Source organism: Delphinus delphis, chromosome 11 (genome assembly GCF_949987515.2).
Source record: "Delphinus delphis chromosome 11, mDelDel1.2, whole genome shotgun sequence".
Taxonomy (NCBI): domain Eukaryota; kingdom Metazoa; phylum Chordata; class Mammalia; order Artiodactyla; family Delphinidae; genus Delphinus; species Delphinus delphis.
The window spans coordinates 32800467-32823693 of record NC_082693.1 but is presented as its reverse complement, the minus strand read 5'-3'; the positions used below and the strand labels follow the sequence as shown (position 1 = coordinate 32823693).

Here is a 23227-nt window from a genome sequence, read left to right as displayed (position 1 = left end):
TGTGGCTTCCTACAGACTCACTAATTGTGATTCAAATGGTGCTTTTATTTCCTCTTCCTCAGTGGCAGCGTAGTGAACCTCAGGTCATATGCAGCCCTCCTAGATTTCAGGTTCTGAATTTCCTTCAGGATTTTGCATTTTTCACTGACTTCAAACTTTTCCCGTAAAATGTTCTGTTTTCAAGCCCCATCAGTCTTTCTGACTGTAGTTGCAAATACTAAATGAAAAAATTTACCTGGTTGAAAATACTAAGCTCACAGGTTATTTGCACTTAACTATTACAACAGTGTTTTCCAAAATATATTCCTTGGGCTATTAATATATTTTATGGTGAAAAGGGTAAAAAGTATATTTTGGAATTAGTGGGCCGAACAATACCCAACAGATGTATTTTCTGTTTTTATAGTTTTTCATGTGCCACTGCGAATCCCCCCGAGAGTGCTTGGTATTTAGCAGTTCTCAAACATCTTTATCCTTGGGATCCCTTTGTGCAGTTAGAGTTCTGTGGGAAGCACTGACCTGTGCTGTCATTTTGCATTCCTCCCGCTGTGTGCCTCCGTCTCACTCCTTCCCAGTCCAGCCTCACCAGTGTTATCAGAGTGATTCTTGGCTCTTATTAGTCTCTCTCAGACACCTCGAGCTTTTGGTTGTCACCTCACACCTGTCAGTATCTCTGGTCTTCTCTGCCCTTGACCATGTTCTTGCCTTCGCCTGGAGTGCCCTGCCTCCACGCTCCTCTCTGAAGGGCTCTCCCCAGTACCCCCAGTGAGTTACCCGTACTCTCTCCCTCCTCCTGTGAGATCGTAGTCTGTTAAACTCATTGAAATTATTTGTTGGGCACATACTTTCTGTGAGACTTTAAATGGAGGTTGTCAATGTCAAGTTGATTGAAGAAGAAGTTGTTGGGAATAGAGTGAAATTTTTATATATATCTTTGTCTTATTTTCTTTCTCTAGTGTTCTTTTGAAGATGACAACATCCATTCTTTATTAAAGCCTTTAGAACTGGAACTACAAAAGACAGTGCATACATACTGTGGAAAAATTTACAAAATATTTATCAAACAGCTGACGAAAAGCATACAAGATCGTTATGATAGACCACCAAAGGAAGGGTGATTCTTGGTGACCGCTAAATCAAATGAATTAAAACAACAAAATATCAGAGGATGTGTGTGAAGGAATAGTCTTAGATGAAGTGTTCAGGAAAGAATTATTCATCTTCAGAATAATTTTTTTCCCGAAGAAGTTTAATGAGCAGTATTTTCATGTAATGAAGAATAAGTTGAAGTCTTGGACCCCAACAAGAAGATATTTTTGATTTCTGATGTTTTGTAATGCTATTTGCTATCATTCTAGTATTGATGAAGATATTATTGAATGGTTATAGCCTACAGACTTTGTTTGACTCTTACTCTCAAGTGGGTGAGAGCAGTAGGGATGTATGGTTGGAGAAAAATGTACCTCATACACAGTGGAAACACTCAAACTGTGAGTATAGCAATAATTTTATGTCAGCACTAACCTCACTTTAAACGTGTGAGAAAAGAAAGTTGTTTACAGGAGCAGAAAATGTTCTGTTTCTAAAGAAATGGGATGTAACTGATGTCACTATCGACAATCTGTGTGTGCCTTTATACATTTCATCTCTGTTTTAAAATATTTTTGTGACAATCATGCTTAAAATTATTTTTAGTTTATAAGTAAACTGCACATTTAAAATTGAGAGGGAAAACTGAAAGTTTTGATTATTAGTCTCTGTGTGTATTTGTGAAACGTAGAATTTTCATTTGTATGTGCTTAACTGTCTTGCCAAAAGTCATATCTAAGATTATTAGGTATTTTAGGAAATTTTTTATCACTTTAAATGAAAATTTTCAGCTTTACTGGGCATTCTGGACACAATAAATATACTGATAATAAAATGAGAACCTAACGAGTATACTTATATGATGGTGGAAAATGTGATGGACCAAAATGCATAAGCTATGTACTTCCTGTGAGCAGTCATTATAGTTACAGTGGAGCAGAAAAAAAGTGGTCCACTTAAACCTTTTTCCTTCTACCTCAAAATGGCTTTGCAAGATATTTTTGAAGAAGCAAATATACGTATAGAGCCTGACTTTAAGTTAGACAACTTTCATGGATGATTGGCTTCAGAAGATTGTCACATCTGATTATAGAAAAACTAGTTTTGATTTGGTTTGATGTGCATGTCCTCCTTCTTTGAATATCACTTAAGACAGTTATTTTTTTTTTTATCTTGGCAATAAGAAAATATTACTTCTCTTAGTGTTTTTGACCTGTCTTCTATAGCTGTAGATTCTGAGTACTTAGCATGTACTGTGCTGGGGCACACGTCTCATTTTACCAAGTACTGTATGGTTAACTTCTTTTTCTCCTTTTGACATTTTAACGCTTAAATAGAGAAGAGAAAATCATGAAGGAAGACTATCACCTTTGTGAAAATAGTGGTGATTGGGTTTATGAAGACACAGTGCCCTCTGTGGAGACGTGGAAGACGGTCCTTGGTCTTTGCAGTTCAGTCAGGGACAAATTGGGAGAAGAAGGTGTTAAGAAAGGCAGATTAGAAGCTGATGGCCAGCCCAGCACTCTTGGACAGAAGCGTTCAGAGAGCACAGTCTGTGTGTCCCTGGCAGAGCACCGTGGTGACTGTGAGAACTTGTGAACTTGTTGAAGTTGATTTGCTAAATAAAAAATGAGGTCCCTAGAATTTTGAAGTTTGGAGGGTATAGGATCATTTTTAATGGTCCCCAGGTGAGACCATTGGCGGCCTGGCTACATTAGACTCTTGTGGGGACCTTGCTGAGAATGGATTCCTCACCTTTGGTGACTCTGGTCCCCCATGTCTAGATGGGTCTGCACATTACACAGAAGTAGAGAGAATAGTACAGTGGGACCCCTCATCCAGATCAGACACGTCAGTATCTTACCACATTTGTGTCATCTGTCCCTTTTTCCTTTGCTGAAGTATCTTAAAGAAAATGCCAGGCATCATGTTATTTCACCTCTGTGAACACTTCGGTAACTACAGTGACATCATATCTCCTTTGGCTTCGGTTAATATCCAGTTCTTAGGCAGATTTCCCTTACTGACTACAATGTTAGAATCAGAGTGCAAAAATAAGTCACATTATGATTCTATTTTTAATAAGCACCTCAGATGATTTTGGTGTCAGTCTGGGAACCCCTGGAAATCATTTTGCCAACTTGAAGGTTGAAGTTAGGACCACAATTCTCGGCACAGTTGGTGGATTATAAATGTGATTCTGAAACATTAGCGGAAGTACTTGGGGCTATTGACACGATACAAATTTATATTAGGAAGTTGCTTAGATGTAATTTCCTTAGTGAACAGAGACTCTTAGCCCCATAGGCTCTGGTATGATTGGGACTGGGTAGAGTGTGGTCATAGTTTAACTGGACCGTGTGCTGTGGTCTCATGCCTGTTGTACCTATTTACACGGTTACACACTCTACATTGTGGATCAGTTGGAAGGTTCTTCATGTGGTTTATTCAGACCTGACCTAATTGAGCGTTTTACCATAAATTGGTTTATGGCGAAAACTCTCCACTTAGGGACTGTGTTTACCTGAAAGTTAGGGTATCACAAAAAGTCCTTAACAATATTAAAATGAGTTTTCTGAGTTTATCTTTAGATAAGGTAATGTTTTCCTTGAGAAGTCTCAAGAAGTGCAGTTCTCAGCATTAATGAGGTTAAATTCTAGAACAGCTTAGAGAACGTTTTATATTTCTTTCCATAAGATGGTGTATCTATGCAGTTTATACGAATTACATTCTATATCCTTTGAGTCTATGTGTTAGAACAATTCTGACCTCAGAACTATCTCTGGGCTGCAGTATTACCAAAGCGGAATGACTTTATAATGTAGCCAGCCCTCGTTTATATGAAGTAGCCACCTTAGAGGAACTTGGAAAACCTTTAGAAAATATATATTGTGATTTACATTTTAAGAAAATACATACTTTTTTTTTCCCTATGAAGAGTAGTTCATAATGTATACGGTAACCCACTTACCTTTGGACACTTCAGAGCCTGAAACAATACTACTGCTTACTCACTGCTCTCTCATCTTGCCTTCAGTCAGATGTTATTGGTGTAATGGAAGGAAAACCAGACTGTGAACTAGATCTGGATTCTCTTCTTGGTTAGGGACCCGAGGCATATCATTTAACCTTCTCTGTGCCATAAGTTTGTGAACAATCAATATGCCCTTCCCACCTCATAAGACTCAGAAGTCATGAAGTTGAGACCCAGAAGAGAGAATGGATTTGCTGCATGGCTTGTATCATGCCACACCAGCATTACTGTTGAAGTTCTGTGTTGCTCTGTTGTCTCCTGAACAGATCATTCTGTTTTAGGCTGAATGTTTTTTATCTCTGGTGTGAATTTGCTTAGATTATGTAAGGAAGAATTTTTAAGGAAGAGAAAGCAAAGGAAAGAATGATGTAAAGGAATGATCAAAGGAAGAAGGAAAAGAGAGGAAGTGAGAAAAGTGAGGAAAGAGAAGGGAATAAGAGTGAGAATGGCCAAAGGCAGAGTGCAAGAAGAGAGGGGATGAGAGTGGGGAAATCGAGAAGTAGAGGTAGAGAGCGGAGGTGTGGGAACAGTCACTTTTTGAGTTGCAGCACCCCAGCCTGTACCACTGTCTGCTTGCCTTCCTCTGTTTCAGTTCACGAGGCCCTCTGGGCTCAGGAATTGTGCTGGCTTTCGTGGAAGGGGCAGCCAGGATACCTTGGTTTGATTTGTTGATCCTAAAGGCTTTTCCCAGTCACTCTACTCACTGATCATTTAGTGCTGTGATTCAACATTGTATTTGTTTTTGTATTTTTTTGTTAATTGGATCCAAGTTTGTGAGCTAAGACCTGTCGAAACACGATGACAAATATCTTCCTTTTTAACATTCTTTTAGTCTTCCCAGATGCTGGATTATGCAGGACTGACCACATAGATAACACAGGAGGAGGGGATGGCCATATCAGATCTGAAGGGGGCCCAGGAATCTATCACAGTGGTTTTCCCAGATGATACTGATAAGAAGCTAGATTTGGGAACCACTGCCCTGCCTTGAATGAATGGCAGCTTAAACAGTACATCACATCTCCTGATTCCTCAATAGGCATACTTCCAGTTGAAGTGTTAGGAATGGATTAAAGAGAACAGGAGGCAGCAGGAGTACATTAAATGGAAAAACCTAAAAAGAAAGTATTCAGTGTCTTTTTCAGAAGTTTATATTGTAAGTAATAAACACCTTAGTGTTAATCAGGAGTGATTTAGGGAGACCACTGATTTTTTTTTTTTTTTTTAAATAACTTTTCATTCCTTAGAGTAAAATAGAGAAGAATTAGGGAAGCAGTATGTCAGGTGTGGGGCCAGTTATCATTTTATTAAATGTAATTTCAAGCATCTTAAACAATTGCCTTATTGAATTTTAATATTTAATAAAAGTAGATTAAATAATGATTAGTACTGCAACAGTTATCCTTTTATACATTGCCAAAGCAACCCTTTTTTGCCTGTTAAAGTCTGGCTAAACTGTCCTGGTGTTCGTCGTTTCTTAACTCATTGAGCATGAAACTAGATTTTTAAAACTAAATTATATAAACTTAAGGCAGGTGTGAAAGGTGATGCAAGAATTTTTTTTAACTAAAAATGAATATGATGTTAATCCAAATATCTAGCAATTACAGAATTACGAGAACATAGAATAGCATATTGGACTAGGCAATTTAAAACTGATTACAAGTTGATGTCAAACTTCTAAATGGAAAATATCTATTGTCACGTCATCTCTACCAATTAATTCCAAATGTCTGATGGGATTGTTTCTTAAGAATTTTCTATGAACCCAGTTTTCAAACAAAAGAGAACCTTTGAAAAGATACGGAGAGAAAAAGAAAGGAAAATTTCTGTCACTTCTAATGCTGTGAATGTTATTTGGAGGGTCTGTGGTCAGACATTTTAATGCCAAACTGAAGACCCGATGTGGAGCCTCTGATGATGTGTAGTTTGCATATACAGTTTGAATTTGTGAGCATATTCAAACACACATCATCATAGCAACTCCTTGTAAAAACTGAAGAAAAGCAACAGTGTACCTTTCATTTAAAATGTAAGTTGACTTTGACTATGATGGAAAATAGCTGTTTTCAACCTGTGTATAAAATCTCTTCAGGGAATATCGGAATGTTATGCAAAAATAATTCAGGGCTTGTAGCGTAGCTGTAAACTGTGTCATCCATTGCATCACATCCATTGTTGTCAGTATCTGAGAGCTGGGCCAGTGGCTTTTGATGGATGTTGTAACAGAAGATTTATGAAGGAGATGGTGGTTTGTACTTGTTCCTGAAGTCAGAAACTGGAAGGTGCTTCCATTTTTCACAAGCATTTTGCATAAATATGTTAATATTTTGAGTAGTAATGATTCTAAAGCTGCAGGAAGGCAGCTGTGGTGTACTGTGTTACACAGAGATTACTACTCTTAAATTGATTTTTACCTGAAAATATGACGGTTTTAGGATAATTTGGATATCTTCCTCCAAGTATTTTGTGTATCTTGACATTTATTAAAGGGAGGGTCAGTATAAGATTATAGATTGGGATGTAACCTGAGAATAATGGAAAGTTGCTCTGTTCTGTTTTGGGGGGATTCAAATCATCTTTTTCTTGAGAAACTTTGTGTTGTTCTTACTAAATAAACATCTACTCAATAAATACCTAATTTCTTCAAGTGATGTGTCTGAATTATTCTAGCAGTCAGAAGCAATTTTGGAATCTTTAGGCTTGGGAAGCTTGATAACTAAAAGTCAGGGCAGTTCCTGGACTGACTAATTCGGCAACTGGACAACGTCATCAGAAACCTAGGTACCTTTTGTCTTTACAGTACTGTTCTCACCATGTGAGCTGTGTCTCCCCCCACGGCCCCCAAGTGACAGCCAACATTCTGCGTCTCAAGTGACAACCAGATGCAAAAAGATATCTTTTTATAAGAGGAAGGTGCCACCTGTCTCCATTCACTTGCTCTCATAGCCATAGCAATATCTGTGTCCAAAACAATTACTTTGCAAAGAGAATAAAACTTCAGTGGTTGGCTCAGACCATGATTTGCCCCAAACTTAAATATAGCCTCTCTTGAAGAATGTATACTCATAGGAAAGGAAATAACATCAGGGTTCTTTTAGAAGTCTGTGGGGTAGAAGGGTAGGGGCTTAGAAGATAGCTATTGGGTAGGCAACAGACCTGGATGATTTTACTGGCCCAAGTATTTCTTTTTATTATTATTATTTTCTTTTGGCTGCGCTAGGTCTTCACTGCTGCACACGGGCTTTCTCTAGTTGTGGCGAGCGGGGGCTACTCTTTGTTGCGGTGTGCAGGCTTCTCATTGCAGTGGCTTCTCTTGTTGCGGAACACGGGCTCTAGGGCGCACGGGCTTCAGTAGTCGTGGCATGCAGGCCCAGTAGTTGTGGCTCGCAGGCTCTAGAGCACAGGCTCAGTAGTTGTGGTGCACGGGCTTAGTTGCTCCGCAGCATGTGGGATCTTCCTGGACCAGGGATCGAACCCGTGTCCCCTGCATTGGCAGGCGGATTCTTAACCACTGCGCCACCAAAGAAGTCCCCAAGTATTTCTTAAAGCTACCCAGAGGATCAAATTTCACATCTAGAGAAGAGTACCTTTTCTGTGCCAGGGTGTAATTGTGCTTTAATGGGTCTCGGTAATATTATGATCCAACAGTTCTCAGTTTTACATATTTTATTATTTATACAATGGTTTTCTGGTTACAGTGATAGCTTGAAGGGTTTTAAAAGATTATTGAGGTGATGACTACTTCCAAGAGAGTTTAAAAGTTCTAAATTTATGTTGAGAAATGTATTAATAGTTATTAGCAACCTTTATCATATTTTTAATCATTTATAAGTTACAAAATGCCCTCACTGAAAAACATTCAAACAATACTGAAGAATTAAAAGTATATGAAGTAAAAAGTAAGACTCCTAACAATCCACCCCTAAGAGCATCTGGTGTGTATCCTCCCTGTCTTGCTGTGCACATGTACACACAGTGGACCCACACACGGGCTTGGTTCTACAAGGGCTTCTACAACTTGCCTTATTTCACACAGTATATTATGATATCTTTCCTTGTTGATACATTAGATCTACCTCGTTCTTTAGCTGCATATTATGTCACAGTAGTGTACTTAAGTAGAGATTAGCGTATGGACTTCTGAAGTATGAAAGCATAAGTAATGAGTTTTAACTTGTTAGGGGAAATAGTTGTTAACTACTTTTACCATTTTTCTAGTTGTCATTTAAGGTGCATTAAATCTTGAATAAACTGTAGTGTACCTTAAAAATCAAAGTAAATATCAGATTATTAAAATTTTAAAAAATTAAATGGGAAGTTTTTGTAAGTAATAATATAATATGTAATGTAAGAAATACATAATAATAAAATAACAATAATTACATTTCTGTGAGACTGGCATGTCTGAATATTGTTACTTCAGGGTTCTTTTACCTTTCCATTCTTTTTTAAAAATACATTTTGAATCGTCTTAAAATACATTTGAATAGCTCTAAAAAATTTATTTGTAGAAATTAACAAAATTTGACCCTCAGTTTTACCTGTGCTTTACCTACTGTTCTTTAGCATTTAAAATATTTTAAGTGGGCCATTTAACTGGTTAAAAGAGGTTTTTAATCTATTAGAACAGTGCTATCTGACAGTAATATAATGCAGACACATTTAATTTTAAATTTTCTAGTAGCCACATTAAAAGCGGTAAAAAGCACTTGCAATTAATTTTAATAATACATTTTACTTAATTCAGTATATCCAAAATATTATCATGTGGGCATGTAGTGAATATAAAAATGTTAGTGAGATCATATTTTTTCCATACTGTAGTAAGCCTATGTTTTTCACATACAGCACATCTCAATTCAAATTTGCTACATTTCAAGTGGCCACTTGTGGCTCATGGTTAACATCTTGGACAGCACAGCTCTATAGAGTACAAACTCTGGAGGCAAAAATCATTTGTTCAGTGGTGTCTGTCACTGTGACTGTACATGGTAGACACACAGATTTGCTCAGTGAATTTTTTTTTTTCTTTTGCGGTACGCGGGCCTCTCACTGTTCTGGCCTCCCCCGTTGCGGAGCACAGGCTCCAGACACGCAGGCTCAGCGGCCGTGGCTCACGGGCCCAGCCACTCCGCGGCATGTGGGATCTTCCTGGACCGGGGCACGAACCGTGTCCCCTGCATCAAGGTTATGGTGAAGCTACTACACAACTTCAGATGATAGTGAGGTCATATGATTCACATACCCTCAGAGCCCACTTTTTGGACCATTGATTACTCATGCACAAACATTGATCTCAAATCCATAATAAACCTGAGTCTGCTCCCATAGATTCTGGCTTCCCAGCGTTGCTACACCTCCCGTCTAAAGCCAGTCCCTTCATTTTGCACTAGACTTTTAACAGGTGGGGTGGGTTAGCTGTTAGCGCACACGGTGGTTACTCGCAGTGGTCCTCACAACAGAGAGTGCAGTGAGAGGCGGATCGTGGCCTTCTCTCCGGGGCCCCCCAGGCGCTGCGGCCTCGGGCCGGTGGCTGAGCTGGGAGCCCCAGGGACAGGCTGGGGGTGTGTCCTGCAGAGCTCCAGAGCCCTCGCCACGGCCGCCCACTGGCTGGGCTTAGGCCTTGAAGCAGCAGTGAACCTCTCCCCTATTCCCACCTCTGCGGCCTAATGCCGGCGGCTGTCTCCATGGGTCGCAGACCTCGGGACCCCAGCCCCTGTTTGGGTGGCCTGAGGGCCGGCTGGCTCCTGGGCACCTGGCTCCCTCAGTGATGACGGCTGGGCATGGTCTGGGGACCTGGCCCTGAGGGCACCTCCAGCTGAGATCTGCCTGCTTAGCTGGGCCTGGGCACCAGCAGGAAGACCCAGACTGGGTGCGGGACGAATGCTCTCAGGGTAACCTCCTGCGCAGGGACCCCCTCCTCTTAGCCAGGGCCTGGACCTCAGAGGGCTAAAGTTAAGCCTTGGGACCTTGCCCTTTCTTGTCAGAACTGAAAATAACATTTGTTTTGGTGGAGGTTTACAGGAACATCGTGACCTGACCGTGACCTGACCTCAAGAACAAAGGATCCGCATCCGACACCAAGAAGTTTGCAGCAACTAACCACGCCCCTCCATCACTTCTCCTATAAAAGGTCTTTGTTGAAAGCTTTTGGGGAGTGGGGGGAGGTAGGGGGGTTAAGGCATGAGCCACCCGTTCTCCTTGCATGGCCCTGCAATAAACCTTTCTCTGCTCCAAACTCTGACATTTTGGTATTGTTTCGCCTCACTGTGCGTCGGGCACACACACTTGCATTCGGTAACAGATTCTGTCCTCTCTTGTGTAACTCAAGAACAATGTTCCATCAATTCTTCCCGCTTTCTCTTTACCTTATAATTTTTTCCACTGTACTAGATCATTCTCAGGAAAACTCCTTGAAAGCGTTGTCTGTATTCTCTGTCTCCAGTTCTTCTCTTGTCAAGATCACCAGTGACTTGTGTGTTCTTTTTTTTAAAAATTATAGGTGATTTATAATATTGTATTAGTTTCAGGGTTCTATAAAAACATTGAATCACAGTGACTTGTGTTTTCTTCCTTCCTTCCTTCCTTCCTTCCTTCCTTCCTTCCTTCTCCCTCTCCCTCTCTCTCGCTTCATAGCTTGCAGGATCTTCATTCCCCAACCAGGGATGGAACCCGGGGCCTCAGCAGTGAAAGTGCCAAGTCCTAACCACTGAACTGCCGGGGAATTCCCAACTTGTGTGTTGTTAATTCCAATCTCCAATTGCTAATCCTCATCTTATTTGCCCTATTAGTAGCATGTGACAGAATTTGAAGAAGCACTTTCTTCATTGAAACATCTTCACCTGGCCTCCATTTCCTTGTACTCTTTGTCTTCCTCTTTCCTCATTCAATACTTCTTTCAGGTTTTTGTCTAGCACTCCATTTTCTTCCCACTCTCTTAATGCTAGAGTGTATCAGAGCCTCTCAGCAATCTCATCCGTTCGATGCCTTTACAAACATGGACCGTGTCCCCAATTTGTATCATCAATCAAGATGTCTGCCAAATTCCAGTCTCCTCTACTACTTGTTTCTGCTTGCTATCTCTACTAGGATATCTAGTATTCATCCCAAACTTAACATACCCAAAACAGAATTCTTGATTTTTTTTCTTAAACCTACTCTATTTAGAATCTTCTTTACTTAGATGATGATAAATCTATCCTTCTAGCTGCTCAGGCTAAAATCTTTGGAGTCATTCTTTACTTTCGTCTTGTTCATACACATGACACATCTAAGCTATTAAAAATATTATTGCATCAACCTTTAAATTAAATCCAGAATCCAACAACTCCTCCCTACTTCTACTTCTACTACACTTGTCTAGACCATCATTACCTCTTGTTTGAATTAATGCAACAGACTCCTAAATGGTGACCCTGTTGCCAGCAGCATCCAGCCAGTCTATCCTTAACATAGCAGCTAGACTGATCCTTTTCAAAAGATGAGTCGTATCATGTCATGTCTCTGCTCATCACTCAGTGACACACCATTCACTCATAGTAAAAGCCAAAGCCTTTAAGTGGCTACAAGACCTTACAGGATCTGCCAGCATTATTTCTCTAATTTTATTTAATACTGTTGCCTTGCTCACTCTTTCTCCACCACACTGGCATACCCGACAAACTCCCAACTAGAAGATTTTGCACTGTTGTTTCCTTTCTCTGCAAATCTTCTCTTAAATATTTCCCTGGCCAACTTTTTCATCTCCTTCAAATCTTTGGTTAAATGTCAATACCCAGTGAAACCTACCAGAAGAATAAGGGATGGCTGCAAATTTTTTGACACTCCTATTGAGAGGAGAGTTTATTTCCCATCCTCTTGAATTAATAAGAATGGTTTGTGATGGCTTAGACCAGTAGAGCATGGAAGGCTTATCTTTGGGACTAACAACTTCCACCTTGGACTCTTAGAATCCTGAGTTTTCTTGTAAGAAGTCTGACTACCCTTCTGTAGAAACCACCTGGAGACATCCTGAGACTACATGAGGAGTGAGAGAGTCCCAGCTGAAACTAGGCTTCCAGCATCTCTGCCAAGTCCAGGCATGTGTGTGAAGACATCTTGAACCCTCTTGGACCAGTGAAGTCATACTGGATCATCCAGCCCAAACTTGCCACCAGTTGAAAACCACTGAGTGACTTCAGTTGACATCAGGTAGAACAGAAGCCCTGCCCAAATTCCTGACCCACAAAATCATATAATATAAAATGGTTGTTACTTGAAACCACTAAAGTTTTGGGGTAGTTTGTTACACAATGATAGACAACCAGAACACCTACACTGACTGCCTATTTAAAGTTGCAATTTGTACCTGTCTCTACCTTGGTACTCTCAATTCTCCTTACTTTGTTCTATTTTTTTCCTCCATATTACTTATCACCTTAACATGTAATATATTTACTATGTTTATTATTTATTATCATTCTCTTCTTAATCAATGACCCCTTCTCCCATTCACCAGAATATAAATGGGATTTTTTTTTCTGTTTTATTCATTGACACATGCCTGGCACATAGGTGTTCAATAAAGTCTTGTTGGATGAATGAGAAGTAATTTATACTTTATCACAGGATATAGAGGATCTCATCAGAGCTGTCCAAGAATGAGCAAGATAAAATTTAAAAAGTGGCATGGTAACTATGGGGTCATACTACAGGAAAAAAAAAAATCCAACCTAGAAGAAACTATATCCTAAAGAACAAATTTCCCTCAAGTGCTTCATACTAGGGAACAACTTATTAAGCTCATGAATTCATTAAGGTAAGCCTCAAATATGAACTAAAACAATTAAATGAGATTTTAAAAAGAGATTATAGGTCTAAGAAACAAGTTGAGGATCAAAAGGAGGTCATGAAAAGTTTGTTAAGTAAATTAGAAAGGAACAGAAAAGACAGTTGAAAATTAAATTGCTGACATAGAGGAAAAGTACAGTGAGTCAAATGCCAATGAAAAAGATCATCATAATTAGGAAAAATCCAAAAGGACCACAAACTAGAAATAGGGCATGAACGCATGGAACAAGAAAGTTTCCTTGGAATGAAAATTATAAAAGAATAATCAGCAAGTTAAAAGAGCACATCTTATTTCAGGAAATTTTGTTTCTGAGTACTAACAGATATATTCTAGGTAAGTGTAAAATTTCAAAAATAAAGACAGATTTCTTCAGATAAATCTTTTTTTATTAGAAAAAGCAAATCATGCTCCTAGGCACCCCCCCCCCCAAAAAAAGAATGAAAAAAGCAAAATCAAACTATTTTTAGATTTCTGGAGAGCAACATTCAACAGACAGAGGAAATGTCTACAAGGTTTTGAATGAAAGAAAATGACTCTAACATTTATAACAAAGAAGATCTCATTCAAATATAAAGGCAAAATGCATATATTCTCAAACATGCATGAACTCAAAAGATGGTAAACCCTTGAGCTGTTCTTGAAAGACCTACTTATAAATGAAAGCAGACAACTAACTGATGAATCAATACAGAGACCTCAGCAGTGGAGACACCATGATAAAAGAATTTACAATAAACTGTGAAGCATTCAGTTATGGGGCTAATTGGAAATAGTGGGGGTATTACGATAACATCTGAATCTAATCTAATAATGTAATCCACAAAAAATTGGGAGGTGGAAAGCAAGGAGGGTATATAAAGTGTTAAGCCTTTACTAGTTTAAAAATGTATTAGGATATCAACGTCATTTAAAAATTTTTATTTATTTTAAAGTTTTAATCACAAAATTAGATGAATCACAATGCCTGGTGCAAGATATGCTCTTAGTTTTTGTCTATTTGTAATCTTTCATTCATTCCTTCATAACATGCATGGTATAACCCTATTTCATAAAAGTATTCCTACTTATCATTCCACCCGTATATATGTAGAGAAAGATCCATGAAATGATGTTCACCTGATAGTGATAGTTATGTGGATGGTGGAGTTTGAGGTGATGATAGTTAACTTTTTGCTGAGAAGTATAAGAGAAACTGAGGAGCCAGGGGTTGGGGATTGGGGGATTGAGACAGCAGCTCTGCCTCTGAATAACTGTAATTTTGAGCAAGTTAATAAATTTTAAGTTTCTGCATCTGTAAAATGGGTACAGTAATAGTCCTACTTCATCAAGCCATTGTGAGGATTAAATGAGTTAATATCCACAAAGTACTTAAAATAATGTTGACATATAAAGAGGTCTCAATAAATGTTAACTTTGTTTTTTTAACTGCCTTTCCTCTACTAGTCTTCTTCATGCTAGACATTCCTTAAAATAAGCATGTACCATTTTTATATAAACAAAATTAGTAAAATACAGACCAATATCTTGATGTTTGGTTTAAAAAAAAACTAGCTTCATGTTCTCTGTGAGAAATATATCTGTTAACTTTAGCAACAAAATGATAATGTAATTGTTGGAAAAATGCCCATGTCATTAGAGGATGTAATATTTCTTTATAGAAAAGGATGTGGAAATTTATGGATTTGTTTAGACAAGGCAGGAGATGACACAGAAAGCTGCCTGATGGTGGTATGGGCTATTTAGTCTCCAGTAATTTCCCTGGGACATACATTTGTGGATATGAGTAGCTGCATTGCGTAAGAATTCTGACAGATCTTATCTTGTCATTCTCACAGGATTTTCATCTCCTTCTTTTCCCCACCTCTGCCTATTCCCTCCTATCCTTACTGTTCTAGAAATTCAAACTCTGTGCCTTCCCACTCAGCAGAGACAAAATAATCCCACAATGTTTCTGAGTGCTTTCCATGAAAATGGGTGAATTTAAGAGCCATTTCCCAGCAGGCCTAGCACCCTTTGAAAGAGTTAGTCTTCTGACACTTTGAGTTTAATCCTGCAATACCTAAGCAAAGTGACAAAGGAAGAAGGAAAATACAGGAATGGGGAAAGGCATAGAAGAAAAATTTTTAAAGGAAATCAAATGTAATATTATCAGAAAGAGTAAAATCAAGATCCAAAGTTTAAAATGGGACAAAGAATTTTTTTTTAAATTTCATATAGTAGTCTACCAAAATATACACTAATTGTTATGCATCAAACATTATAGAAGATGTTTACATATAGCAAAATCTTCCAAAAATATATGACATTGATAAAGCCACCATCATAGTATCAATCTTTAATTAACTTTCAGAATTTGTACATCAAGAAGACCAAAAATATCAGATGTATTTATAGGATTTAAATAACACAATAAATAAAAACCATGTTATATATATCCATATTATATACAGTTTTTTAGAACTTAATAATTTGCAAAGAAAACCTTCCTAAGCTTGTGTATTAGGTTGGATTACCTGAGATGAGATTTGACTACAAGTGACAGAAAGTAAAAATAATGATGACCTAAAGAAGATAGAAGCTTATTTCTCTCTCACATAAATGTGGGTTGTCAAGGCTAATTTGGAACATCAGGAACTCAGCCTCCCTCTTGGCTGCTTCTTTGTCATTCCCAATAAATGATTTCTAACAATGGTAACAAAATGCCCTCTGGTTCCATCTAGAGTGTCTGTTTTCTAGCTAGCGTGGATGAAGAAACGGTAGGAGAAGCGCCTGCTCCCAGATTTTAAGAAAACTTCTGGGGACTCCCTGATCTCAAATTATACTACAAAGCTTCAGTAATCAGTACAGTATGGTACTGGCACAAAAACAGACACATAGATCAATGAAACAGAATAGAGAACCCAGACACAAACCCACACTCGTATGGTCGATTAAGCTATGACAATGGAGGCAAGAATATACTACGGGGAAACACAGCCTCTTCAATAAATTGTGTTGTGAAAACTGGATGGCTACATGCAGAAGAACCAAACTGGACTACTTTCTTATACCACATACAAAAAAAGAAAAACAAAAACAAAAAAAACACCTCAAAATGGCTTAGGGACTTAAATGTAAGACATGAAACCATAAAACTTTTAGAAGAAAACATAGGCAGTAAGCTCTATGATATCATCGATCTTAGCAATTTTTTTGGATATGTCTCCTCAGGCAAGGGAAATAACAGTAAAAACAAACAAATGGGATGACATCAAACTAAAAAGCTTTTTGCACAGTGAAGAAAACTATGAACAAAATGAAAAGGCTACCTACAGAATAGGAGAAGATATCTGCAAATGATGCATCCGATAAGGGGTTAATATCCAAAATATACAAATAATTCCCACAGCTCAAGGTAAAAAAAAAAAAACCCAAACAACCTGATTAAAAAATGGTCAGAGGACCTGAATAGATATTTTACCAAAGAAGACATACAAATGGTGAACAGACACATGAAAAGATGCTCAACACTGCTGATCATCAAGGAAATGCAAATTAAAACCACAATGAGATATCACCTCACACCTGTCAGAATGGCATCAAAAAGACAACAAATAACAAGTGTTGGCAAAGATGTGGGGAAAAAGGAACCCTCATGCACTGTTGGTGGGAATGCAAATTGGTACAGCCACTATGAAAACAGTATGAAGGTGTCCATGTGGGTGTATGCTTCTCCTGTTTTACTATCATTTTGGTGGAGTTTAGTGAAGAAACAAAGATAAGTATGTGAGTTCAATTCGCTATGTTTAATTAGGCAATTTGTTGTTTTTAACATGAAGAGTTTTTTGTTGTGTTGTTGTTGTTTTGGCCGTGCTGTGAGGCATACGGGATCTTAGTTCCCCGACCAGGGATCGAACCTGAGCCCCCTGCAGTGGAAATGCAGAGTCCTAACCACTGGACTGCCAAGGAAGTCCCAACATGAAGAGTTTTGATTTTCTTTTCTATCTATGCTTCTTACTTTAGTATCTTACATTTTTAGTAGCCCTAATTACACGTGAAAGACTCATTTAGCTAAACTCTGGGTGTTTTAAGCTCCATCTGCTTTCATAAATCTCCTTATTTCACCCCACACATGAGTTTATTAAAGGAGCTAAGCCTTTTCTAAGGTAGAGCACTAAATATGATGCTTTTTGCTTTATATTTATTATCTCATGAAATCTTTATGACAGTTCCAGGAGCTAGATAATACTATCCCCATTTTATAGATGGAGCAACTGAGAGACATGGTATGTTATTGGCCTAAGGCAAAGCAACTTATAAGTGGCAAAAGCAGACTTTAGTGCTCTTATTCTTAACCTCAAAGCAACAAATATGTATCCTTTTGCTTTGTTGTGGTGGTTCTTCCTTTTTCTACTACTATATTGTCTTTTGGGGAAAACGTAGTTAGCTACTGAATAAATCATTTAATTTTCTTTTCTAAAGGGACTTTCTGTTTGTTTTTATGTTAATACCACTTTAGGTCATTTGAGATGGGCAGTTTATTAGACTGCTGTAATGTGTTTTTCACTACCCTCGGGCTCTAGGAGTCCAATTCATCTCATACTTTTCCTTTTGATAGCTTAGCATCAGCATCATATCCACAGCTCTGTAATTATATGCTGCACCCTACAGATTCATTTGATAAAATGTTCATTTTTTAAAATATTTATTTATTTGGCTGTGGCACGCTGGATCTTTTAGATGAGCTGCACAGGCTCTTCATTGCGACACATGGACTCTCTAGTTGTGGCACATGGACTCTGGAGTGCACCAGCTTAATGGCTCTGCACAGGCATGTGGGATCTTAGATTCCCCAATCAGGGATCAAACCCACCTCCCCTGCACTGGAAGGCAGATTCTTAACCACTGGACCATCAGGGAAGTCCCAAAATGTTCATTTTTAAACAATTGTCAAATCTGCTGACAATTTGCCAACCTTTTAATACCAAAATATCATCTGTAAAATTAGTTTATAATATTTATATTAATTATTCCAAACATGTGCCCACTTGTCCTATAGAAAAATCAACCTATCCTGAAAAAGCAAACAAACAAAGCACCCCTTCCCACCCAAGACTGATCAAATCCATACAGAATCTCTATATATTCACAGATATCTTTGATCTTTATTTGGAATAGTTTTAGAAAAACATTAAATGTAAAAATTTAATTTTTTAATTGACTCTCATTTGCCCTCTGTGTCAGTCTCTCTCTTTGTAAAATTAAGATTTATATACTAATTTTTCCAGGGTGAGAAAAGAATCAAGGAAGAAATGTGAAGGTGATAAAAAGTCTGAAAATTTATAATTATTCTGTATCTCTCCTTAAAAAAAACAACAAAATACCCATAATATTTCAAAGATACCTTAACTGCCCCAGGGAATAAATTGAGTAATTATGGCTGGATATTGGAGAGGAGGTTCTGATATTGATGCCAGCCAGTCTGAGTCCTATTCATTCTTGTTAGTGTTCCTGTGTAACAAATTATTAAGAATGGGTTGTTACTAGGCAACAAAACAAATCTCAGTAAATTTGAGAAAATTCAAACCATCCCAAGCACGTTTTCTGACCAAAATGCTATGAGACTAGAAATCAAGTACAAGGAAAAAACTGCAAAAAACACAAACATGTGGAGGCTAAACAATACTAAACAAACATGGATCACCAAAGAAATCAAAGAAGGAATAAAAAAAATACCTGGAGACAAATGAAAACGAAAGCACAATGATCCCAAATCTCTGGGATGCAGCAAAATCAGTTCTAAGAGGGAATTTTTTAGCAATACAAGCTTACCTCAGGGAACAAGAAAAATCTCAAACAACCTACCCTTATACCTAAAGGAGCTAGAGAAAGAAGAACACACAAAATCCAAAATTAGTAGAAGAAAGTAAATCATAAAGATCAGAGCAGAAATAAACAGAGACAAAAGAAAGAAAGAAATGCCCAAAGAAACCAAGAGCTGATTCTTTGAAAAGATAAACAAAATTCATAAACCTTTAGCCAGAGTCATCAGAAAAAAATAGAGAGCTCAAATCAATAAAGCCAGAAATGAAAAAGGAAATGTTAAAACCAATATCTCAGAAATACAAAGGATCATAAGAGATTACTACCAGCAATTATACCCAATAAAATGGACAAGCTAGAATAAATGTACAATTTTAAATTCTTATAAATGTATAATCTCCCAAGACTGTACCAGGGAGAAATAGAAAATATGAGTTAAGAAATTTCCAGTAATGAAATTGAATTAGTAATAAAACAACTCTCAACAAACAAAAGTTCAGGGCCAGATAGCTTCACAGGTGAATTCTACCAAACATTTAGAGAGGAGTTAACACCTATCCTTCTCAAACTACTCCAAAAAATGCAGAAGAAGCAATGCTCTTGAATTCTTTCTATGAGGCCAGCATCACCTTGATACCAAAACCAGACAAAGGTATCACAGAAAAAGAATATTACGAGTCAACAACATTGATGAACATAGATGCAAAAATCCTCAACCTATTAGCAAACTGAATTCAACAATACAATAAAAGGATCATACATGATGATCAAGTGGGATTTATCCCCAGCATGCAAAGATGTTCAAAATCTGTAAATCAAACAATATGATACACCACATTAACAAATTGAACAATAAAAATCATATGATTATCTCAATAGATGCAGAAAAAGCTTTTGATAAAATTCAACATCTATTTATGATAAAAACTATCAACAAAGTGGATATAGAGGGAACATACCTCAACATAATAATGGCAATATATGACAAACCTGCAGCTAACATCACACTGAACAGTGAAAAGCTAAAAGAATTTTCTTTAAGATCAGGAAAAAGGCAAGGATGCCCACTCTTGCCACTTTTATTCAACATAGTATTGGATGTCCTAGCCACAGTAGTCAGACAAGAAAAAGAAATAAAAGGACTCCAAACTGGAAAGGAAGAAGTAAAACTGTCACTGTTTGCAGATAACATGATACTGTATGTAAAAATCCTAAAGAAGCCACCAAAAAACTACTAGAACTCATCAATGAATTTAGTAAAGTTGCAGGATACAAAATTTATATACAGAAATGTGTTGCATTTCTATACACTAACAACAAACTATCAGAGAAATTAAGTAAACAATCCTATTTACCATCACATCAAACAGAATAAAACACTTAGGAAAAATCTAACTAAGGAGGTAAAAGACCTTTACATGGAAAATTATAGACACTGATGAAAGAAACTGAAGATGACACAAACAAATAGAAAGATATGTCATGTTCATAGATTGTAAGAAATAATATTGTTAAAATGTCCATACTACCAAAAGCAATCTGAAGATTTAATGCAATCCCTATCAAAATAGCCATGACATTTTCACAGAAATAGAACAAATAACCCTAAAATTTATATGGAATCACAAAAGACCTGTAATTGCTGAAGGAATCTTGAGAAAAAGAACAAAGCTGAAGATATCACATGTGCTGATTTTAGACTATATGACAAAGCTACAATAATCAAAACAGTATGGTACTGGAGCAAAAACAGGCACATAGATCAATGAAACAGAATAGAGAGGTCAGAAATAAACCCACTCACCTATGGCTGATTAATCTATGACAAAGGAGGCAAGAATATACAATGGGGAAAAGATAGTCTCTTCAACAAATGGTGACAGGAAAACTGTACAGCTACATGTAAAAGAACGAAATTAGACCATTTTCTCACACCATATGGAAAAATAAACTCAAAATGGTTTAAAGACCTAAATGTAAGAGCAGAAACCAAAAAACTCCTAGAAGAAAACATTAGCAGAAAACTCTTTGACATAAATGGTAGCAATTTTTTCATGGATTTGTCTCTAAGACAAAGGAAACAAAAGCAAAAATAAACAAATGGGATCTAATTAAACTTAAAAGCTTTTTCACAACAAGGGAAACCATTGACAGGAAATTCCCTGGTTGTCCAATGGTTAGGACTTGGCACTTTCACTGCCATGGCCCTGGGTTCACCAGGTTCATTTCCTGGTCAGGGAACTAAGATCCTGCAAGCTTCACAATGCGGAAAGAAAGAAAGAAAGAAGGAAAGAAAGAAAGAAAGGAAGGAAGGAAGGAAGGAAGGAAGGAAGGAAAGAAAGGAAGAAAGGAAGAAAGAAAGAAAACCATTGACAAAACTAAAAGACAACCTAACAAATGGGAGAAAATATTTGTAAATGATATGACCCATAAGTGGTTAATATTCAAAATATATAAACAGCTCATACAACTGCATATCAAAAAACAAACAAGCTGATTAAGAAATGGGCAGAAGACCTGAATAGACATTTTTTCAAAGAATACATCCAGATGGCCAACAGGCACATAAAAAAATGCTTAACATTGCTAATCATCAGAGAAATGTAAATCAAAACTGCAACGAGTTATCACCTCATACCTGTCAGAATGACTATCATCAAAAATACCACATATAACAAATGTTGGCAAGGATGTGGAGAAAAGGGAACCTTTGTGCACTGTTGGTGGGAATGTAATTTGGTGCAGCCACTATGGAAAATGGTATGGAGGTTCCTCAAAAAAAATTAAAAATAAAACTATCATATGATCCAGGAGTTCCACTCCTGGGTATATATCTGGAATAAATGAAAACACTAATTTGGAAAGATATATGCACCCCTATGTTCATAGCAGTGTTAGCCAACATATATAAGATATATATATTATATACAATACTATTATATACAATATATATAATGAAATATTACTCAGCCATAAAAAAGAACTATATTTTGCCATTTGCAACAACATGCATGGACCCAGAGGGTATTATGCTTAGTGAAATAAGTCAGACAGAGAAAGACATAACATATAGTATGTACTATATGTTATCACATATGTGGAATCTAAAAGAATGAAATGAATGAATATAACAAAACAGAAACAAAGGTACAGATAGAGAACAAATAGTGATTAGGAGTAGGGAGAGGGAAGTGGGGAGGGGTAATATAGGGGAGGGGGATTATTACCATGTACAAAATAAATAAGCTACAATGATATATTGTACAGCATGAGAAATATAGCCAATATTTTATAATAAATTTAAAATGATTATAATTTGTAAAAATACTGAATCACTATGTTGTACACCTGAAACTAGTATTTAACAAAAAGAATGGGTTGTTACTGGATTGTTGCCATGTAAAAGATATTTTTCTTTAATCATTTAAACTTAGTTAATCCATGGTCATTATTAAAAAAAATTAAACACAGACAAATAAAAAGAAAAAAACCTTATAAGCCTACCACTCAGACATAATGAGGATTTCCATTTAGCACTTATCTTTTCAGACATTTTCCTACACACATTCATGTATTGTTTCAGTTAGGGTACAGTCAGGGATGCAGAGTCGCCGTGGATTTATAGAAGAAGGGGTTGGTTATAGGAATTAGACCATAACAAGTTATGGGGGGAGCTGGAGAAGTGAGAGTCCAGAAGGGGGAGTTGGAGGATTGAGAAAGAGCCACTAGCTACTCTCCTGAAGCACCAGTGTGGTTGGACAAGCAGAGCTTGCAGGAAATCTGAGAAGCCCTACCACATCCCACTACAAAGCTGAGGCTTGTGGTGAGGTCTCTGGGAAGCTGTTGCCTCTGTGGAGTGAAGGCTGGTATAGGGTACTGCTGTGGCAGCAGCAGCAGATTTGGGTGTGGAATGAGAATTAGGACAAGTTGGAAACCACCAGGCAAGTCTGGGTCTATCTGGCAGTGTAACTAACTGGGAATTCCTTCAGCGTGTGGCTGCCAACTCCAGCTCAGAGCCAGACAGGGAAGAGGTTTCTGGGAAATAGAGTTCCCAGGTTAACAAAGTTGACAATAACATGTGTGTGTGTATGTGTGTGTGTGTGTGTGTGTGTGTATAAGTGCATACATATATGTTTTTGTGTATATATGTTTCTATATGTATATGTACCTATATGTGTGTGTGTGTGTATGTATGAATTCATACTCTACAAGGAGTTCTGTAACCTACTTTTTCTCACTTCAACCATTGTAAACACTATTGTTTATATAGATCTTTAGCATAACTTTAATGGCTGCTTAGTCTCCCATCATTTTGAGGATTTATTTGATCCGTTCGTTAATCTTCTCAATTGTTTAACACTGAAAGTTTAGGCTGGGGTGCTTCTGGTGATGGACTGATGCAGTGAGTAGGTCAGGTGAAGGACAGCAGGACATTCCAGAGCAGAGTGGTGGTTGTAAAGTTATAATAT

General features: G+C 37.5%; 1 protein-coding gene across 2 annotated transcripts in view; it reads left to right on the top strand.

Moving 5' to 3' along the window:
• GXYLT1 (glucoside xylosyltransferase 1) overlaps positions 1–10349 on the top strand; it is a 55866-nt gene extending 45517 nt beyond the window's left edge. For both annotated transcript variants that reach the window (XM_060024591.1, XM_060024590.1), the window contains 2 exons: positions 957–1114; positions 10143–10349. In XM_060024591.1, the coding sequence (XP_059880574.1) occupies positions 957–1114; positions 10143–10161 (177 nt within the window). In that variant the 3' untranslated portion in view covers positions 10162–10349. The remainder of the gene's footprint in view (positions 1–956; positions 1115–10142) is intronic.
• Positions 10350–23227: the final 12878 nt, after the last annotated feature.